This window comes from Manihot esculenta, chromosome 16 (assembly GCF_001659605.2).
Source record: "Manihot esculenta cultivar AM560-2 chromosome 16, M.esculenta_v8, whole genome shotgun sequence".
Taxonomy (NCBI): domain Eukaryota; kingdom Viridiplantae; phylum Streptophyta; class Magnoliopsida; order Malpighiales; family Euphorbiaceae; genus Manihot; species Manihot esculenta.
In genome coordinates this window covers 2,059,028-2,081,700 of record NC_035176.2, presented here as the reverse complement: position 1 = coordinate 2,081,700, position 22,673 = coordinate 2,059,028, and the positions used below count along the sequence as shown (strand labels likewise).

General features: G+C 31.7%; 3 protein-coding genes and 1 non-coding gene across 13 annotated transcripts in view; 2 read left to right on the top strand and 2 right to left on the bottom strand.

The window, feature by feature from the left end:
* Positions 1-127: 127 nt before the first annotated feature.
* On the top strand, positions 128-208 carry TRNAL-AAG. The gene has a single exon. It is a non-coding gene; the product is annotated as a tRNA-Leu (tRNA).
* A 2,310-nt stretch (positions 209-2,518) lies between these two features.
* Positions 2,519-3,994, bottom strand: LOC110607628 (putative zinc finger protein CONSTANS-LIKE 11). 4 transcript variants are annotated; one of them, XM_021746783.2, is made up of 3 exons: positions 3,278-3,994; positions 3,022-3,172; positions 2,519-2,837 (listed from the first exon to the last, which is right to left on the bottom strand). In XM_021746783.2, the coding sequence occupies exons 1-2, from the start codon at positions 3,818-3,820 to the stop codon at positions 3,041-3,043; spliced, it is 675 nt and encodes a 224-aa protein (XP_021602475.1). In that variant the 5' UTR covers positions 3,821-3,994; the 3' UTR covers positions 2,519-2,837; positions 3,022-3,040. The 4 variants fall into 4 exon arrangements, with proteins under 4 accessions (XP_021602475.1, XP_021602476.1, XP_021602477.1 ...); XM_021746784.2 differs by having other exon boundaries at positions 2,519-2,828; XM_021746785.2 differs by having other exon boundaries at positions 2,519-2,624.
* A 1,169-nt stretch (positions 3,995-5,163) lies between these two features.
* Positions 5,164-5,818, bottom strand: LOC110607632 (calcium-binding protein PBP1). The gene has a single exon (XM_021746788.2). It carries the CDS (start codon positions 5,650-5,652, stop codon positions 5,311-5,313), a length of 342 nt encoding a protein of 113 aa, XP_021602480.1. The 5' UTR covers positions 5,653-5,818; the 3' UTR covers positions 5,164-5,310.
* A 9,571-nt stretch (positions 5,819-15,389) lies between these two features.
* LOC110607624 (G-type lectin S-receptor-like serine/threonine-protein kinase B120) overlaps positions 15,390-22,673 on the top strand; it is a 31,577-nt gene continuing 24,293 nt past the window's right edge. For 4 of the 7 annotated variants that reach the window (XM_021746777.2, XM_021746775.2, XM_043951939.1 and 1 more), the window contains exon 1: positions 15,390-15,797. In XM_021746777.2, the coding sequence (XP_021602469.1) occupies positions 15,573-15,797 (225 nt within the window). In that variant the 5' untranslated portion in view covers positions 15,390-15,572. Of the gene's footprint in view, positions 16,852-16,984; positions 17,093-17,196; positions 17,442-17,531; positions 17,743-17,827; positions 18,066-18,157; positions 18,306-18,381; positions 19,006-22,673 lie in introns of those variants that run through there. The other 3 variants (XM_021746776.2, XM_021746774.2, XM_021746772.2) reach the window with 3 other exon arrangements.

Sequence of the window (22,673 nt, the reverse complement as noted above, 5' to 3'; positions counted from 1 at the left end):
ACTTTAAAAAATTAAAAATAATAAAATATATTTTGGGATTTTTTTTAAATTTTCCTTTTAATTCTTATTTAAATTATTCAACCAAATCAGCGAGTTAATTATTAACTAAGAAATTAAATTAATCAAAGTTGAGATGGCCGAGTTGGTCTAAGGCGCCAGATTAAGGTTCTGGTCCGAAAGGGCGTGGGTTCAAATCCCACTCTCAACAGTTGTATGAAAGTTTTATTTTCCAAAACGGAAAATGAAAATATTTGCAGACCAAAAACCTTGCTATTTTTTATTTTTTTTTTTTAAATAAATAAGAAAAAGAGTTCAAAGCAATGATTTTACCATTATTACTATTAGCCACTAATAATAAGCTTAGTCTAAAAGAAAACGAGTATCTTTAGAGCAAACAGAAATTAAAAAATATATACTTTTTAATCTTTAAAGTTTAGTATAATCTATTTTTAAAGATTTCTTAATTTTAATTTCGATCGAATTACAATTTTTTCATTAAAATTACCATTAATTAAAAGTAAAATAACTAAATTATCCTCTTTATTTTCCATGTTTAGCCGTCCAATGTAATCCCTTAATATTCACCATATTCTTTTTCTCCAAATTCAAGAACATCATACACCAGAATTATTCCAAAAACATCAACAGCTAATTTATCAACTTCACATTATTCTAAATTACTCCAACATCAACAAATTAATTATGTAATTTTTAACCATATAAAATAGCCATATGATTCATTTTTTTATAATTATTAATTACTAAAAATAGAAAAAAAAATCTATTTTTTAATTATAAATTCACTCCAATACTATACAAATTTTAATTTCGGCACTGGCTGACAGTTAGAAAATCGTGTTTGACAAGGAACATGTTGTCAACAGAGGTAGGCTCAAGCCTACATGTTCAAGTCAAAGTTATATTCCATGGCTTCATTTGTCGCCATTTTATCATGAGATTCCTACAAAGTTTGAATTTTAATATAGTCCACATAAAAAAAATATTTTAATTTTATAATAATTATGAAATTGAAATTCAATCTACTTGTTTATTAGTATTGTGAAATAATTTTAATTTCAATATTTTCAATATTTTTTTTTAATCTATAAAATTTTTAAAACTTAAATATAAATATATAGGAATTATATTTAAATTCTTTTATTCAAAATTGTTTATTACAAAAGAAGCTATATGCTTTCTTAGTAAAAGAATTCGTAAGAAGCGGCCATGATTTCAGGTTGTAAAGGCGAATTACATAGTGAAGAATAATAACCTTTATATGGCTGGCTGTTCTGCCTCACATACCTATCAAAAATCCGAATCTATTACTATTCATAAACATATCTCACACATCATTATTCTGCTGATCATGAGATAATTTAATTGTTCTACTTTTATTTTATTTATAAGATCGAAATAACTCTCGATTAATCGATTTATTCTAGAATCTAGTTATCTAGAGACGATAAAGATTATTTGTGGCTCAATGAACTCCGAAAGATTTGAAAGCTATAGCTCAAGCCATACAATGAGAAAAAGCATGTCTGAGGAGATAGAGTTTAGACATATCCTTAAAAGAAGCCAACAAAGCTATCAATAGCATTGCTGAAGCTGCGCATGAAATTATTAAAAAAATTATTTTATATGCGGTTAAAAAGAAATAATTTAAGAAAAATTATTTTATTATTTTAATATTTTTATGATTAAATTCTACTGCAGTTTCAAAATAATGTCAAACAGATTTTTTAGTGGTAGCTTCTTAGATAATCCTGTGGATGGTTTGGTGACCATTCTGGCTCAGGATAATAATAAACAGTGATCGATAATAGCAAAGCTGGAATTAAAATACTAATTTTCAGGTGGCTTGTAGTAGGCACGTGGAGCTGTCGGAAGTTTAATCAGTTTTCTTAGAGCCTATGTGTTTTTTTGTTCCAGTTAGAACCTGCCTATATAATATGGATCCTCTTAATTTTTTATTCTGATGGGTTTCTAGTAGCTTAAGCTTAGTTGGAAATTACAATCCCCAGATATTTCTAAGTTTTTTATTCGATAGAATTTTATTTTTAAAAAAATATCATTTTTAATCTCAGATAATATGAAAATATATAAATATATGTGTAATTATAAAATTATTATCTTAATATTATTAAAATTCAAATTAATAAATTCTGCATTGTTATCGGGAAGTATTTTTCTTCCCTGATTCTGATGCCAGGAACAGTAAAATTTTGAATGATACTTCTTCCAGGAGGACCTCAGTGTGGGTGCCAGGCAACAATGTTAATGAAAGACATGTGAAGAAACAGAACCACAAGTCTTGCCTCAAAATCCAAACCATTCAATTTTCTCTATGCTAAATTAGGAAGGAAAAAAAACGAAGAAAAAAAAAACAAGTTAAGTAACATAATGGAAAAAATTCTAAAAATATATAAACATCCCATTAATAATATGGATAGAACACAGCTATAATTTTAATATATATGATATATTTTAATTGATTGGTTGGGATTTCCGAATATACTTTTCCGAATGGATTGTACATTGAGTCTGGACTTGGCCAAGTACAAATCTAAACTAATAGCTAATAGCAAACGAAGGAATACAAGAGGAAAAACTTGTGGTTCCTGCCAAAGAAACAATGAATATCAGCATCACTAAAGTCCAAGGTTTTGTCCACCTGTTAGACTTTTCTTCTTCATTGGTCTAAGGTATCAAAACTATCTTCCTTCACAGACAATGGTGTCCACATTTGTTTTAGAGTTGGGGTCCCACCCTTCACCTGGGGACCAAATGGGTGCCATAGAAATTCTTTTGACACTGACCAACACCTGCAATTTCTATTCAATTCTCTTTCTTCATTAAAATATTACCACATTTTGAGCATTAACGTTTATTTAAGGTTAATAACAATAATCAGAAGAAACAAGTACCTGTGATTATTACAAGACACAGTTTTTCTAAGTGGGTTAATTGTTAAAGCAACAATAGTACAGATCAATCTCAGATTAGAGTTGCAATTACCTGGCTGTAATTGTTTCACTCACTGGCATTTCCTTGATGTTTTTTTCAGTTTGCAGATGTCAAACTTCATGGTTTTTTCTGCAACTTTAGGTTTCTGCAATCCCTTGTAAGAATCACTCATGGTTCTTTCCTTGTCCTTCAATGGCCTTGCCTGAAACAGACATACAAGCATTTGGATTATATTGGGTATCAGACAGCCTAGACGGTCCTGCTTCAAAGCAACAATTCATGGGATCAAGATTTAACAAGATTTTACCTGAGAAATATGCTCCGTAGTTTCTCTGATTCGCTTCAAAGAAAATGCAATTCTTGATTGAGAAGCACTTTCGTCGCTGCAAGACATCCTAGTGGAGCATTCTTGATCACTGTTAGAAGAACTTGAAGCCGGTGGTGGCGCTGTAGAAGACCATGGAACCACTTGATTTTCTTCATCGTCATCATCATCGCTTCCATCACCATTTTCATCGTCTTCATCATCTCCACTGTCATCTTCCTTATCAAAATCATCATCATCATGATCATCACCATCTCTACTCTGATCATTTTCGTTGCCCCTTTCTTCTCTACAATTGGAATTGTTTACACAGTTCTGACAAACAGAAACAGTAGGGCTGAGCTTGGGTCCAGTGGCGGTCCACGGCGTGAAAGATTGGCAGAGGTGGCAGAGAAGGGTTCTTGAATGTTTAGTAACAAGAAAATTAGCACAATGAACCTTGGCATCGCAGTCCCAGCAGAGACTTGCTTGATCTGATTCACAGTATATTTTAGCTGAAGAGACACAGAGCTCGCAGGATTTCATTGTTTTTTTTTTAAAAGTTTGAGGGATTGGGTGTTAGAAGAAAGAGAGATACAAGGTCGGCTTCTACATGTGCATGTTGTGTTTTGAGTGCTGTGCTTTTATCTCTCTGTTCTGAGTCTACCCTCCCCCTGTTTTTTATAAAACAGATCACATGGTTCAGTCAATTTGCATCTTTTCTTATTTTTAAAATCCTATCTGCTTATTATAAAAAGATTATGGCCGAATCTGTAATTTATCCCTTTCCAAAAACTTATAAAAAAAACTTTTTTTTCTACAATAATAGCATTAGAGTTGTTTTTAAAATTATATCATCTCTGATAATGCTTGAAAATAAATATTAAATCAGGCCCATATGCATATATGAGGAGATTTCAGCCCATGGATCTTAAAATTGGCTAACTAACTTAACTTAAATTATAATGTAGGTTTGATTTGATAGGAAACCACTTTAATCTTTTGAATTACGAAAACCTAAAATCAAGTAGCAATCATCGCAGTAAATGAAATTTAATAATTGAAGCTAGCCATTCAAATACTTATGGAGAATTCAATATTAAGTTACCAAAACAAAACAGTTTTGTCTTGGAGAAAGTCAGGTCTTCTTCATTTACCGTTCTAGACAAGCAAGCTTTATTTTTCCATCAACAGTAGATTTTGCTCTCTCCCCTCTAAATGGAGATAGTTTTGTTTTGTTGATTTAATTTAACAATTTTGTGATTTATTTATGAGAGTTCTTCTAATCTATTTGTTTTGAATTTATCGTAAATTTTTATATTATCGATCTTTTAATGAAATTTATTAAATTTGAATCATGTCTAATTCACTTCAAAAATTAACTCAAAAGAGAGTGTCTATGATCGATATAGAATTTTAACACACCTCTAATTTCATATTGATTGTAAAAAGAGATAATATACGGTTTATATGAATTATAGATACTCTTTTCATTTGAGAGTGGATTCTCTCTAAATTAAAAGGATGAGAGAAATTATTAATAATGTTTAATTTTTCATTTTAACTAATGTGGTATGTGAATCTCATTATTTTTAATAAAAAATATCATATAATTAGGGATATCGAATTAAATATATTTCTCCTAAATTGATTTTAAGATTTATACATCCGAGTATTTGAAAGAATTCCCAGTGTGTTAGTTAACAGAACTGAGACCGTATCTAGGCTTTATACTTTGAAATAAAGCTCGCCAATTCTGGGCCTAAAAAAAATTCAGACAGGCCAGGCCTATGAGAGAGTGGTTATGCATGGCCATACAGCTTGAAAAACATTTGATTTAATAATGAGACCGACTCAAAGTGCTGGATCATACGAAAAATTCAACACTATTGAATCAAAAACTCATTGAAATACAGGTCGATTGATTCATGGCATTAACAACTCACTTCTAGTAAACTGGAAATTACAAACCGATCGGCTGAGAAAAAAAAGAAAGAAAGAAAGGATTTTTCTAAGAACAACAATGATATGAAAGCCTACATTTCACTAACAAGAGCTTCAACAAGCCATTTTCTTGAGCTGCTCATCAAGCCAGGACTCAACCTGAACATAAGTGTACAAAACTCCATTTCATTCAAAGCTCCATCTCCATCTAAATCACCTTCTCTCAACATACACATTATTTCATCATCGTTCATATCTTGCAACCCAAGAAGATTAGAATTCCTCTTCAAGCTCTCAAAAGTTATCACTCCTTTCTCTTCATCCATCAACAACCGAAATCCATTACACAGCTCCTTCATAAACCCATCAGCACCCAGCTTCTCCACCATGGCTGGAAAGAAATCTTCAAAAACCACCCCACTTCTCGATCCCATTAGAAACAAACAAATGGGTAGTGATCGATATTAATCAATAAGGATTCAAATGATCTTGTGAAAATATGTTGAAAATCTCAGCTGAGGGTGCATATATATATATATAGAAAAGCTAGGGACAGTGTCTTAGAAGGAAATGTTAAAGACAACGAAGGTACAGGTAAGAGAAGGAAGGTTGTAATTGCTGGCTTTTTGCTGCATATGTTTCGTGTCCATTTCTGTTCTGGTTTTGGTCCTTCCTCGAAGTTGCATGGGAAGGACTCGTACGTAGCATTTTCCTGTAAGAGTTGAATTTGATTTAAGAAACCAAAATGCACAAATATCGAGATAATTTAAAAGGAAAGAATCAAAAGGCTCCAATGTTGTGCAAGGAATAATAATTAATGAACAGCATAATTTTTTGACCCTAGAGACAGTGTGTGTGCACATTGGCCGACCTTTGAATTGTGAACAATTGTATGCTGCCCTAATGAATGACACGTAAATTATTAAATCTCACTTTTAATAAATAATTTTCATTGAATTAATTATTAATATAAAATAGAAGACAATAATTTTCATTGAAATGTGCAACTATAAATATGCCCATATGTGAAAGTTATATTACAGGGGCAGCTAGGAAATTGCTATCGAGTTTCATTGGGAAAAGGGAAACCCCACGAAAGGAAACTTTTTTTTTTTTTTCTTTACTTTCTTGGCATTTTATTAATTGTCACCTGCAAGTCTTGTTCAATTTTTGTCATAACTTGTAAGCATAAGCCAAACCCATCCTTTTTTAGATATCCAAATTTTAGTTATACGTAAACAATAGAAATTTCCATTTAAACTTCGAATATATTCCCACCAAAATTAGAGCAAATTTTCAAATCATGCAAAAATGAAAAAATATTTTGAAAATCATGCAGTATCCGAAAATATTTTCGGATCCTGTGTGTCAACCTAGCATCTTCGGCAGTCATATGCCGAAGACACTAGTTCGGCACTTATAATGCCGAAGAAAGGAAGGTTCGGCACCATAAGTGCCGAACAACAGTTAATGGAGCTTGTTCGGCACTATGGGTGCCGAACAAGCCCCATCCATGCCACGGGAGCAGAAAAATATGCTCCCGTGGCAGCTTGGTCTTCGGCACTTATAGTGCCGAAGACCTGCTGCTTAAATAAAAAAAAATTAATTTTCAAATAATAAAAAAAATAATTTTAAATATTTTATTATTATTAATTTTATTATAATAAAAAAAATAATTTCAAAAATATAATAAAATATAATAAAATATTATGTATTATAATAAAATTAATAAAAATATAATAAAATATTTTTAATTAATTTTTGTATTATAATAAAATTAATAAAAATATAATAAAATATTTTTAAAATATTATGTATTATAATAAAATTAATAAAAATATAATAAAATATTTTTAATTAATTTTTGTATTATACAACAATTAATTTTTTGAAAATAATAAAATTAATTTTTTAAAAATTATTTTATACGTAAGTGCCGAAGACCTGTGGCAACGTACCATGCAAATCTTAAATAAAAAAAATTAATTTTCGAACAATAAAAAATAATTTTAAATATTTTATTATTATTAATTTTATTATAATAAAAAAATAATTTCAAAAAAATAACTTTATTATTTCTAAAAAATTAATTTTAAAAATTTTATTATAAATTATTTATTTTATTAATTTTACTAATTAATTTTTTAAAATTATTTATTATATTATAATAAAATTAATATGAGTAATAAAATATTTATTTTTTGTATTATAATAAAATTATTAAAAATATAATAAAATATTTTTAATTAATTTTTGTATTATACAACAATTAATTTTTTGAAAATAATAAAATTAATTTTTAAAAAATTATTTTATGTATTATAATAAAAATAAAATTATAATAAAAATAAAATAATTTAAGATTATTTTTTTGAAATTATTTTTTTTATTATAATAAAATTAATAATAATAAAATATTTAAAATTATTTTTTTATTATACCAAAATTAACTTTTTTTATTTAAGATTTGCATGGCCAGAGCAGTTGGCCATGCACGTTGCCACAGGTCTTCGGCACTATAAGTGCCGAAGACCAAGCTGCCACGGGAGCATATTGTTCTGCTCCCGTGGCATGGATGGGGCTTGTTCGGCACTCATAGTGCCGAACAAGCTCCATTAACTGTTGTTCGGCACTTTTGGTGCCGAACCTTCCTTTCTTCGGCATTATAAGTGCCGAACTAGCGTCTTCGGCACTATGACTGCCGAAGATGCTAGGTTGACACACAGGATCCGAAAATATTTTCGGATCCTGCATGATTTTCAAAATATTTTTTTATTTTTGCATGATTTGAAAATTTGCTCCCAAAATTATTACTTTCCATTTAGTTTCTCTGGACCTTCCTTGACAATGACCCAAATCAGCAAAATCAGAAAATTTTCCAGATCAGAGATGGGCAAGTTTCATAATCTTTTGTCCTGGCTATTGCAAATGATTCCGAATTCTTATGTCTGGTTTTGGATGTAATATATTTAATGAGATCACGGTGAAGATGGGTTTTGGATGTATGTCTGGTTTTAAAAAGCAGCTTGGTGAAGTAGCTGTCAGGGTGAGGGTGACAACAAATCCAAAACGCCGCTGCTTCGATGAAGATGGCTTTATTAGCTACTTTACAAAAGATACGTACAAGAACCTGCATGCACATTCGGGTTTGGGCTCTTACTTTTACTTTTAATATTTTAAAATTTAATTGAACTATATATATAAAAGGTCAAAATCATGTTTTTTTTTTTTTTATTTCAATGATGAAGGTCGCTTCAACTTTAGCATATCTAGTTTTTTAGATCGAGGGGTAGCTTTTTTTATCTGTGGTGAAGTTACATGGCTTGGGACTGTGTTTGTTGGATTTTGTTGATGGCGGAAGGGAGGTCGACAACTGGTAGGTGATGGCGCCGATGTTGGGATGACGTATAAATGACCCTACCTCAGCTATTATGACGAGAATGTGAATGTTGAGGCCCTGTTCTCTCTTTCATTTTGTTGGCTATGAGAAGCTATTTCAGCTATTAAGTTGGTCTTGGTGGGTTTGTGTTTTCCCTGCCTTCTAGAGCGATTTATAGATCGGCGTAGGGTGAGCGGTGTTCGGTTCAAATCGAAAAAATTGATTTAATCAAATTGATTTAAAATTTTGGTTCGATTTTTTATACATTTCGGTTCGATTTAATTTTTAATTTTAGAAATTTCGGTTATTTCGATTCGGTTCGGTTTTATCAGAAAAAACCAAAAAAATTGAACCGAACCAATTAGTGATAATAATATATTTTTTTAATAATATAGAGAAATTAAAATTAAAATATTTTAATTAAATTTTAAAATATTAAAAATAAAGTGTAAAAAATAAAAAAATTATTAAAAATCAAAACCGATCAAACCGAATCGAATCGAATCAGACCGGTTCGGTTCGATTCAATTTTTGATCAAAATCGATTCGATTTTCATAAACACTAAAATTTCAGTTTTTGATTTATTCAGCTCGGTTCAGTTTTGAACCGAACCGACTGAATGCTCACCCCTAGTTCTGTTTGTTTCCGGCTTCGTGAGTGGCAGATTTGAGTAGTACTGTCATAGTTTGAATCCGTGGACAATTTGAGATTGTCCGTGTTTTTTAAGAATTTGAACAAAAAATTGAAATTTATTTTTAAAATGAATTTTTTTATTTAGTTCGTTTTGAAATCAAATTCTTATAAACTGGATTGGATGGTTCACATATCACCGTTTTAAAAATACTAAAATAATATTCTTTTATTCATTAATTTTATTTTTTTATAAATAAAAATCAAGAATGGATGACAACTAAAAAATTATCGATTTTTAAATAACATTTAAATGTTATTAATTTAAAATAAATGATGTTGATTTTTTTATTTTATATAATTTTTAATAACTTTATTTATTTTAATAGATTCTATTTAAATTAAAAAAATTAAAATTTATTTATTTATTATAATATATTTTTTCATTTATTAATCGTTATAAGATATAATTTTAGTTAATAATGTGAATTTACTTAATTTTTTATTTTAATTTAATTTTTTTTAAAAAAGTGAACGGTCCAAAGCCAATTTTAAAAATTAAAAGCTGTTTTTTAATAAATTTTTTAATTTAATTTATTTTAAAATTAAATATATATAAATTAAATCGAATTAAATTAAACGGCACGTTTTAACGTAACTAGACGATGGTCGTTATCTTAACAGCGGGCAGTGATGGGTCAGGCTTCTTTTCTATTGTTGGTGGCCTAAGAGTATCTTTATCGTAGACAAAAAATTTTCTCCTTTGCAGAAATTTCTTCATATTTTAAATTTACCATTCGGAAATTTTGTTCTTAATTAACTAAACACTGATCTTAATTCTTATATATTAATTATAAGAATTTCCTATTAATATTACCGTGTTTCCTTTTTCAATCCAATTCTCTGTGGACCATCGGATCTTCTTTCAGATCCGAGCCATGTTGCTGAGCCTCTGGGATTGGGCTTCAATTGTATTTTTTCTTGTTTGAGCTTTAGAAACCTGATGCATTGTGTAGGAGTTGGGCCTACTTTATATTAACATTTCCTATGAATGTAATATTCACTGTGTTCTGATAATATTGTCTGGTTATTGGAAGAAAAAAGAAAACTTGTGCTTATTATTGATATAGAAAAAAAAAAAAGAAAATTTCAGTCCTTGTGGTTCCATAAATCAACGATAGTGGTTGGATGGTTAAGAAATTAGCAAGATCCAATTGCCCAATATTGACGCCACCACTAATTAGTTGCTAATAAAAATCCTTCATAAAAAATTCAATGAGAAGATTTTATGTAGTGATTATATGCAACAGATATTCAAATCTTTTCTACTCAAATTTGAACACTTGAGATAATTACTAGAACAAATTCATCAGCTTTCACTTTTCCATATTATGTTGAATTTTTCTAAATTTAGCAAATCCATATCAACAAGATCATCAATTTATTTCAGAAATTGTTTCATTTTGATATATGATACATCTGTATCACAGCTCTCACCTATTATTATGAAATGGATTATTGGATTATCTTTTATATAAAAAACGATTAATCTTAAATTTTAAAATAGATTTAAATCGGATTTAATTTTTACTGTCGACATCTGATAGATATTTATAATAACTTTAAAAAAAAAAATTTAGATACGCACAATTTTTAAAAGTATGAGTCAGACTATTAAAAAATCACTTTTCACTTTGTTCGATATAAAAATTTTATAACTTAAAAGTTAATTTTATATTTTAATTATTTTTTAAATATTTTTATAATTTTACACATTAAAATTTTTTTTTATTATAAATAATTTTTATTATTTATTAAAGAGTCGTTTTTCAATTCTTAAAGAATTTCAATAAAATTTTTCGATTTCTAATCCATCTTTCTCTAATATTTTCTTAATCGAGAGATATTGTTTAAAACTCTTAACGAAATTTAAATAATACTTTATCAATTAGTTTATTTGATACTTAGCTTCAACATCTTTCTTCCTAACATTTACTGCTCTTTTTCTTGCTTATTTCTCCATCAATTTCAACTCACAAGAAAGCTAAGTCTCACCCATTTTTAGACTTTCTACTTCAAGCTTCTGGCATTGATAAGTCTGCAAAACCATGTTGCTTTTAATTCCCATCTAACTTTAATAATTTCAATTTGATTTGAATTAAATTAAAATAATTTTAATTTTTAATTAAATCTCACATTCATAATTAAACTTTAACTAAAAATTTAAATAAAATTAGATCAGATGACTCGATTTTAATTTTTGAATCAAAATAATACTTTATTTTACAGCTCTTCCTATAAATTGTAAATAGAAAGTATTAAGTGGTACTTTATATTAATTATATTATGATTTGTGAATAAAAATATTTAATAGATTAATAATTATTTTATTTAATTGGTATATTTTAATATTAAAATAATAAAAATTTTAGTTTTATTAATTAAAAATATCATATAATTCATGTCACTGAATAATTGCTCGAAGAGGGGACCCACATAAAATGTTCTGGAACGGCTTCTGTGTTCCATGCCTTCGTTCTATTCAGTCCTAAGTTGGACTGTCGAAGATTCAACTTTAGGTTGTAAATAAGGGAAATTTTAATAATTAATCTTAATCAGCCAACTTGTTAACTCAATATTAATTAATTAATCCAACGATTCAATCTTTTTCACGTGCAACTTTGCTCGTCTCTTTTTCACCGTTTTTTTGCTAATAAATTAAAATTGTTGAAAATTCTTCATCAGTGGTGTTCTTTATATGAATTTTCCAATTTGATGGTCTGTGGCGGCCTTACCTGCGTCTGACATCATATGTTTAGCCGTCAACTTTCTGTAAATAATAATAATAATAATAATAATTATTATTTTGGTAATTCCAACTTCAGAAATTTCTCCAAGCCCATTTTATTTTTCTATTTATTAAAGTGAAGAGTATGACAAAAAGAATTATAAGGAAAAAAAAGAAAAGAAGAGAGGTGAAATTATTGTGGGAAATAAAATCAAGAAATTAAATAGTTTAATTTTTAAAATATAAGAACTCAATTATTACCAACAATAAAATTTGAAAAATAAATAATAAAATTTCCTCTAATAAATTATGAAGTGAGATATGATTTGGTTAGAGAAGTGAGATATGATTTGGTACAAAATCATAAATTTGAGATTGATAATTGATTATCGTCGGATTTCTCATACTATAGGGCGAGATCAGATCTTAACTTCCTCCCGTATAAAACTTCATAGGGAGTCATCCCAATGCTAGTATGGTAACTGTTATTGTAGTCAAACTCTACCAATAATAGATGTTACTTTTAAGAACCACCAAAATCTAGCACATACATTCTTAACATGTCTTATATAGTTTGGATGGTCCGTTCCGACTGTTCATGATTCTGTGGATAGAAGGCAGTGCTAAAGTCAAACCTTGTGCTCATGGCATTTTACAGACTCCGTCAAAATTTGGAGGTAAACTGAGGTCCCCTATCTGACACTATAGAAACGAGGTCCCATGCAAGCTGATGATTTCTTCCACGTATATCTGCGTCAGTTTGTCCACCGAGTAACCGCTCCTGACAGGGATGAAGTGAGCAGATTTGGTCAATCTATCCACCGCTATCTATATAGAATCATGTCTGTTGGACATTGCTAGTAACCCCACCACAAAATCCATCGTCACGTTTTTCCATTTTCACTCTGGAATCGGTAGTGGGTTAAGCATTCCAGTTGGCTTCTGATGTTCTAATTTCACCCTTTAACATATCTCGCAAGCGGATACAAACTGAGCCACTTCTCTCTTCATCAATGGCCACCAATAAACTCTCTTTAGATCCTAGTACATTTTGGTGGCTTCAGGGTGAATACTGTACATAGTATTATGAGCTTCTCTCATAATGTCTCCTTTCAAGCCTATGTCATCTGGTACACATAATCTATTCCCGTAACGGAGAATTCTTTTGTTGTAGAATTTGAAATCACCATTATTGCCTTTCTGAACAGCTCTCGCTATTTTCACGAACTCGGGGTCCTCGTGCTGTTTATATGCCACTTGATCCAGAAACACAGGTGTCACCTTCATCTGCGCCACTAGTGCACCTGTACTAGACAACTCTAACTGCAAGCCCTCGCTAACAAGCCTATAAAAATCTTTCACCACTAGTGTTCTCTCTACTGAGATGTGGAATAAACTGTCAAGTGATTTCCGACTAAGGGCATCTGCCACCACATTTGCTTTTCCCTGATGATATTAGATTTTACAATCATAATCGTTTAGTAGTTCTACCCATCTCCTCTACCTCAAGTTTAACTCCTTCTGACTCAAGATGTATTGCAAACTCTTATGATTTATAAAGATCTCACATTTTACCCCACACAGGTAATGGTTTCACATCTTGAGTGCAAAGATTACAGCTGTCATCTCTAGATTGTGTGTAGGATAATTTAACTCATGCTTATTTAACTGTCTAGAAACATAAGTAATTACCCTTTCTTTCTGCATCAACACACAACCTAGTCTCATTCGGGATGCATCATAAAACACTGTAAAATCCTATTATTTGTAGGTAGAGCTAACACTAGTGATGACGTCAGTCTTATCTTTAGCTCTTCGAAACTTTCCTTACACTGATCTGACCAGACAAATTTCTGATTTTTTTTTGTCAACTTAGTCATAGGTGCAGCTATTTTGGAGAAATTATTATTATTTTGGTACTTCCAACTTCAGAAATTTCTCCAAGCCCATTTTATTTTTCTATTTAGTAAAGTGAAGAGTATGCCAAAAAGAATTATAAGAAAAAAAAAAGAGAAAAGAGGTGAAATTATTGTGAGAAATAAAATCAAGAAATTAAATAGTTTAATTTTTAAAATATAAGAACTCAACTGTTACTAATAATAAAATTTGAGAAATAAATAATAAAATTTCCTCTAATAAATTATGAAGGGAGATATAATTTGGTACAAAATTATAAATTTGAGATTAATAATTATGAATGTCGAACTTTTTATACTTTGAGACGATGTTGGATTTTAAAAAAGAATGCAGGCCCAAAACCTATAAGGCCACATGCAAGTAGATAGTCCAATCTCGCGAGTCCTGACCTGGCAACGTGGAGCAGGCTAGATCGATTATAAGCGTGGGTCCAATAGGAGACAACCTAGCCCTGTAACATGACGTGGGGCATAATAGTCAGTCCAATCACCTCACAATCTTATCAGTATGTATGTCGGGAGAATTAAATAGCTGTCCGGTATGGAAAAGTATTTTGACTTTTCTATATGTACAGTCTGAGTGACAGAGACATGTGACACTATAGTATAAAAGCGGTTATACGTCATTAACAGATAAAAAAAAAATAAAAGGAGAAAATGTGATATTCCAAATTTAAAATTTTATTATCAAATTTCAAAAAATTAATAAAATTTTATTTTCTAAATTTTAAAAAATCAATAATTATAAGATGAAAGTGAGATTTGAAGTTAGGATTCATAGTATGGAGAAGTCAAAATAGTGCCAGCAAAAAAGTTCTTAGAAAGGAAGGATAAGCGCTTGATTAAAATGGAGCATCCAAAAGTTCATAGATGCTTTTCATACAACCAAAATATAGCCCAAAATTAAATATTAAAAGATTTTAAATTTAATTTTTTAAATTATTTTATTAAAAAAGTTATAATTTTTATTATTATTATGGCTAATAAAATTGTAAGGAGAACTTTTTGCATACATAATGTCTAGAATCCGTTTAACTAATAATTGATAAATTATTGAAATAATTTATTAATTTAAATTTAAATAAAATAATTTATATATTCTATATAACTAGGAATTTTCTTTTAGCTGAGGTCACATACTACTTATTTTTTTATTCTAAACCACAAATCATTATTATAAAAAGATTGTGCTATGAAACAATGTCAATGGCATGTGATTTTGAAATCTCTTGACCTAAACCTGCCCCATTAAATTAATAATTAAATTATATATTTCCCTTGTGTATTTTATTGGTCAAAACTTGGAAACAAGATTTCCCAGTCAAGTTATTATTTTATAAAAATTAAATTACTCAGGTTATTAAATTACCTTAAAATTAATAAATATATATATATAAAAAATCCAAATTATAAATAATCCCCAAGAAGCGGCATTTCTTGTAACTTTCCATCAAGGAAAGGTTTTTAAGTCTAACTTGTCATCTTAATGCTGCAGTCAAGCTTCCACCAAAACCACTACCATTGGCCAGCCTTTGAGGCTCTTCTTTTGAATGTGAACAACCTTAACCAGTTCTCTCTGTTTCTTCTAGATTTCTGTCCTCTTCTTGATCTTTGTTTTTCTTAAACACTGAATCAAAACAATGGGTTTCATGAGCAAGAAATCCGTTTTGCTTTTCTCATTCTTTTATTCTCTGTTCTCTCTGGTTCTCTTCTGCCATGCAATTGACAGAATCACAAAAGGTCAATCTCTCAAAGATGGTGAAACCTTAGTATCAGCTGATGAAAATTTTGAACTGGGTTTCTTTTCCCCTGCAAATTCTTCTTCCCGATATGTTGGTATAAGGTATCACAAGATTCCTGGTCAGGCTGTCATCTGGGTCGCTAATAGAGACAAACCAATTTCTGATACAAAAGGGGTCTTCACATTCGATGAAGATGGGAATTTGATAGTTATGGACGGAAACAATGTTTCAGTTTGGGCGAGTAATCCTCCAGTTCGAGCTAACGATTCAGTTGCAGTTCTTGAAAACGATGGTAATCTCAAACTATCCAGCAGTCTTAATAACGTTGCCTATTGGGAAAGCTTTAATTATCCGACGGATACGTTTTTGCCAAACATGAAAATTATAGCTTCATCGGGAGAGCAAAAGCACTTCAGTTCTTGGAAATCTGCAAGTGATCCTTCACCGGGAAACTTCACCATGGGAGTTGATTCTACCGGAGCAGCACAGATGGTTTTGTGGGAGAATTCAAGAAGGCGATGGAGAAGCGGGTACTGGAATGGACAAATATTTACGGGCGTGCCAAATATGACAGCAGTAGCTAATTACAGATATGGATTTAAGTATATAAACAACGAAAATGGAAATGATTACTTTACGTATAATCCATCAAATGGTTCTGATTTGATGAGGTTTCGAATAACTTGGGATGGATATGAAGAACAGTTGAAATGGAATGAAAGCGAAAAGAATTGGGATGAGATGCAAAAACAGCCAGCAAATAACTGTGAACTTTACAATTATTGTGGCGATTTTGGGGTCTGTAGAGCATTAGCTGACCCAGAATGCAGATGCATGGATGGGTTTGTTCCGAGGAATCCAGATCAATGGGCAAAGAAAAATTGGTCAGATGGGTGTGTGAGAAGTAGAGAATTGCAGTGCCAGAAGAATATCAGCACAGCAGAAGAAGATGGGTTTAAAGAGTTAAAATGCAATAAATTGCCAGATTTTGCTGTTGTCTTCGCTCAGGATCTCTTGGATGCTTGTAAGAAAAGGTGTTTAAGCAACTGTTCGTGTAATGCTTATGCAAGAGTTGAAAATATTGGATGCATGATATGGAATGGCGACTTGATTGATGTCCAGGATTTTGGCAAACCTGGGATTGTTATGCAACTTCGTCTCGCTGGTTCTGAATTTGGTAACACCATTTTCCTTTTTTCTTTTTGTTGTGTGTGTGTATTAGAATTCCAGTAATGTTTATGAATAAAAAGAGAGAAAAATAAGAAATCTTGGAACAATCTTTGATGTTCTGATTTGTTTACTTAATGCAGATAAAAAGGGATTGTCTGCAGCTGTGATTGCAGTGATTGTTGTGGCTGGAGTTGTCTTCTTAGCTATATCTGTATGGCTACTCTGGTGCCTAAAAAGAAATCTCAAAGGTGGGATTTTTAAATTTCTTGTTTGTTCAGTTAAAGTTAAAAGGTTGCAAGAGGCACCTTGGGGAGCATATTCTAACATTTTTCTTTGTTACCCTTTTTCTCAGCTGCTGTTTTGCCCACAGCTGCCTCAGTTTCATTGACGAGAAAGAGTGAGGTACTATTTTCAGACATGAGCAAGAGTAAAGAGTATTCATCGGAGATGTCTGGACCGGCTGACCTAGTCATTGATGGGAGCCCAGTAAATGGTCCTGATTTGCCATTGTTCAATTTCAATTCTGTTGCAGAAGCTACAAACAATTTTTCTGAAGAAAACAAACTTGGGCAGGGGGGATTTGGTCCTGTCTACAAGGTGAGTGTTTATTTTACTCATGTGGCATGGAATTAGGAAACCAGAGATTAAGTATTGAAGATAATAACTATCTCTTAACTTTTATGACAGGGAAAGCTTCCTGGAGGAGAAGAAATAGCTGTAAAGAGGCTGTCGAAAATCTCTGGCCAAGGTTTAGAGGAATTCAAGAATGAAATCATATTGATCGCGAAATTACAACACAGAAATCTTGTTAGATTACTAGGCTGCTGTATTCAGGGAGAAGAGAAGATGCTGCTTTATGAGTACATGCCAAACAAAAGCTTGGATTGCTTTCTTTTTGGTAAATTTCTTTTACTTGCATGTTTGCTTAAACTCCGTGTCAAGAGACATAAATCATTTTCATTTTATTGTGAAAACAACGACAGACCCCACAAAGCAGGCATTATTAGACTGGAAGAAGAGGTTCAATATCATTGGAGGGATTGCTAGAGGTCTTCTTTATCTCCATCGAGATTCAAGACTCAGGATCATTCATCGGGATCTAAAGGCTAGCAACATATTGTTGGATGAGGAAATGGATCCAAAGATTTCAGACTTTGGCATGGCCAGAATATTTGGGGGAAACCAAAATGAATTGAACACGAATCGAGTTGTTGGCACATAGTAAGTACAAATTGTCTTATCAGATGATCCATAATTCAATTCTGGCAAACAATTTTAGTCTTGATGTAATGTGTCACTTTTTCAAAATGCAGTGGTTATATGTCGCCTGAATATGCAATGGAAGGCCTATTTTCAGTAAAGTCAGATGTCTATAGCTTTGGAGTCTTACTATTAGAGATCGTGAGTGGCCGGAGGAACACCAGCTATCGTTTAACCGATCATCTCAGCCTCATCGCTTATGTAAGTACATCCGCCATGCTTTCTATTTAAGCTTATCATTGTTCATCTATAGAAGGTTAATGTTAGTTGATCTCAGGCATGGGAGCTTTGGCATGAAGATAAAGCAATGGAGCTAGTCGATCCTTCGATTCGAGATTCGTGTTGCGAGGACGAAGTCTTAAAATGCATACAAGTAGGAATGTTATGTGTGCAAGATTCTCCAGTTCAGAGACCAACAATGTCATCTATCGCGTTAATGCTCGAAAGCAATAGTCCAACCTTGCCATTGCCTAGACAACCTACTTATACTTCAGTCAGAACTTCCTCCATAGATACATCTGAAATCTATCTTGAAGGTCAGGAAATTGTATCCTCAAATGATGTGACTGTTACAATGATTGATGGAAGATGATTACCATTTTGTTTCCCTTAGCATCATTTTTCTATGTAATTCAATTACATATCAACATCTGTATAGAGTTTTTGAATCAATTTTCATTCTGGAATTTGTTTCCATTAACTTTTTAGCAAGAAATTCCAGAACTAGCAATGACATGGAGTTTGAGTTGAAGCTTTCTCATTACAAGACTAGAGAATGAGAAGTCAAATGTTTTGTTGATCAGCTCAGGACAAAAATGTACCCATCTCCTTCTGTAAAATATATCACTAACTCTGTCTCTATCCAAGAAATGAATATCAATATTTGTGTTTTGGCCTCTTCTGCAATTAAAAATGATCATGGGCAGTTATGGCTGCTGGTTGAGAGAAATATGGTAAACCGCAGGTCATTCTAGATTCTGAACAAGTAGAAACATATGAGAAAAATCAATTTGGGATGTTTAAATGTTAGTTGCAAGGGATAGACAATTGAGAATTGGGTCTGAGCTGTCCTAATCTCAACTAAAAGAAATTGACTTTGCATACCAAACATTTTATACTTGTGAATCTCAACCACTCCGAATAAAAAAAAAAATAGATGTCATTGTTAACAAAAGCTGACGGCAAAGTCTGGTTGGGTCTGGGCCTGGGGAACCAGAGGTCTGTGACTCTCGCGTTTGGTTTCGCTTCTGATTTGAGCTTTGGAGATATAATTGACGAATCTGATTGTAAACTGTGAAACTTGAACTATTAAATGGTGGAGTTTCTGTTCAAAATTGTATTGGGACTTCCCTCAGAAACTGTTTTGACTACGACCGACGCTCGGCGAACGCTCTGGCTCATATTTTGTGCAAACTCGGGCAGTATGGAGAATAATAAGAGCACGTGTGTAAACGTGGCCACGGCCTCGTTTCGGGTGAAAACCGATGGTTCAGTTTCAAACAGTTACTATTTAAAAATGGTAATACTGAGCGATTTCAATTCAATTTTGATTATAATTCAATCCTATTATAATCAAATTAATATTTTATATATCAGAATATATAAAATTTAGAATATATTATTTATTTAGATACACTGAAAAAATGGAAGAGAATCAAATTAACCAGTAAAAAAATTTAAATCAAGCCAATTCAAAGTCGATTCATGGAGAGAATCGGAATCGACCCCCCTAATATGCAGTTTGGGTCCAATTTAAAAATTAAAATTGGTTGACTTAGTCTTGTCTTTCATTTGAGCAGTTTCAACCTTAGTCTGACTAGTCCAAACCGGACCCGCGATTAGACACGTGTGGATTAGGAGCCTCCAAATATTCTTTCCATATATATATACAAAATCCTTTAGATCGGCCCATGGTTCAGGGAAGCACCCACAGATTCTAATCCCCACCATTCATAATAACAGCTCCATCTCAACACAATTTAATGGGCTGAGCTCACATCCCATTTAATGCCTGTAATCATTGCCTCAGCGAATTTACTTAATTTTTTTTACCAATGCACTGAATTGCATTTAATATGTTCGATATGGTATAACAAGAGGTTGAAATAATTATAAATTCGATCCAGCAAAGCAATAAATCAAATCAATCTCAATCTTAGTCTAGATTTCAACCATCTTAATCTAAGCCAATCGATGCAAAACTCCACCGGAATATCGAAAGCCACCACACCATCTGATTCATGAGCTATATGCTAGAGCAGCAATATAAAATCAACAGTGGCAATCGACTGAACCACCATCACAAGACATTGTGATAATAGAAACTGACAAATCAACAAGATGCATGCAATAGAGAGCGAAATAGAGAAGATCAATAGCACAGTGAAAGCACAACTATGAATAATAAGAAAAAGACGTGACGGAGTTTCAATCCGTCGACAGCTTGATGGATCATGGATCATCCATGAGCGTAGCAATGTAGTTTGGCTGAACATGCAACTCCAGATACTGTTCCATTGCTACTGAAATGCCAAATAAAAGAACCCCCATGACCTTCAGGGGCTATGGTAATGGCTTTCAAGTCTATTTATATAAAATTTACATAAAAAACAAATAAGCATACAAGTATGGTATTAATTAATTAAAAATCGAGATAACAAGCTTAACGCAGAACTAATTAAGGAAAAAAGTGGAAAGCAGAGTCACGATCAAGGAAAAAATATGAAAAAGGAGAAAAAAAGAATCAAGTAAAACACGTCAGCAGAAATAAAAGGAATCAGAACGTGAAATAGACGAGAAAGAGGCGATGGTGAACTAATCATGAAACCGGTGGTGAGAGTGTTGTAAAATGGGAGTTAGCAGTTTTCGAGGTGAGAGACTAAGCAGGGAATAAGCACAGGAATAGACAGTGGTCCAAGTTACAAGATGCCACATGGGTTCTTTGCTTCTCTGGGCCAATTGATCTTATGTATGGAACAAAACACTTCAGATGTTTGATGAAATGTCTTTATGAAATAATTAGCTTCCCAACTCTTGTTTTTTTGGTACGAACAAAGGAGTATTTTACTAGCTTCTTATCTGCCGCTGAGGTGGCTGGCTTACAGCTAACAAAGATTTTATGAAGATTTTAATTTGGAACTGCTAGGGAATTGGGTAATCTAAAACAGTGCAAGTTTTAAGTGAACTTCTTTGTAAATATCCCTCATGTATAGTTTGGGTTTTCAAGGCAGTTTGTCAATTTGGTGAATAATTCGGTTAGATTGGATCCTCGCTTTTGGTATAAAAATTTCATGGACCATCATATTACTCTAATGACTACCGAGCTGTGTTAAAAAATAACTTTTATTTATGGATGTCCCGATAGAGTTTATAAAAATTGTTTATAGAATGACTTGATTGCTTTATGACGAAATGAATATCTACTATAATGTTGTATTGGTGATTTTAATGTTATTTGATCTTCCACAAATAAATTAGATAGATGTACAATAACGGTTTTCTAAATATCATGTTTCATTACTTTTATCTAATGTTGTGCTATGTTGGAATTGTCACAGCAGGGGTATTCATATATTTGCTTTAACGAGCGTTTTGGCACTCAACCTATACAACAACAATTGGATAGGGATTTGGTGTTAATAGAGTGGCGTTATTGTTTTTTAAGGGCTCAACCTATCCATGAATCTTTAGTAGAGTCAAATTATAGATCTTTAATTTTGTTATTAGATCTTTCTCTAGGTAGTCATAATTTTTTGTTCGCTTTGAAGCTAATTGGTTACTTCATCCTCGATATTCAAATATTATTTCTTCTACATGGCGTATGCTTGTTTTTAATTTTTTACTCTTTTGTGTAGAGATTAAAAGGTAGTAGATTCTCTTTGAGCCGATGGCATGGTAGTGTCTTTAAGAATGATTTTTTGAAATATTTTCAGCAATAACATGGTGTTTTTGATGCTGCTCCATCCTATGATTCTCGACGCTTATTTAGACATGAAGTATGTTTATCTCCTCCGGATGAAACCTTAAAATTTAATATTGATGCGGTTTGGAAGGATCAGTTTTCTTCTACTGATATTGCTATAGTAATTTATGATACTACTTAGTGTTTTGTTGGATATGGTGATCAAGTATGTTTAGAATTATTCTCCTTTAATATTAGAAGTTTGTGCAGTTCTTGAGACTCTCTACTTAGTTTTGATTGTAGACTCATAGCCGCTTATTTGTTCTATGATCTATAGATGCAGAGTTTCTCTTTTTAATATTACTTGAGTGTGATTTTTCACCAATTTTAGACATTATAACTATTATTGCTGTTATTACAACTTATTATTCCCATTGTTTTGGTCTCATTTGAATTAATGCATCAATAGAGTAATATAGTTTATGACATAATAGCCAAGTTTTATTCGAGAAATACTTCTTCATATGACTAATGGGTGACTGCTCTTTCGGAGTTGGATGCTCTTAAATGCTCTTATGCAAGTCTTGCCGTCTTTTTAAATAGCTATGTAAATAGTCATGTAATACATTAATTTGTTGGGTAGATTTGCTGGTTAAAAAAAATTAATT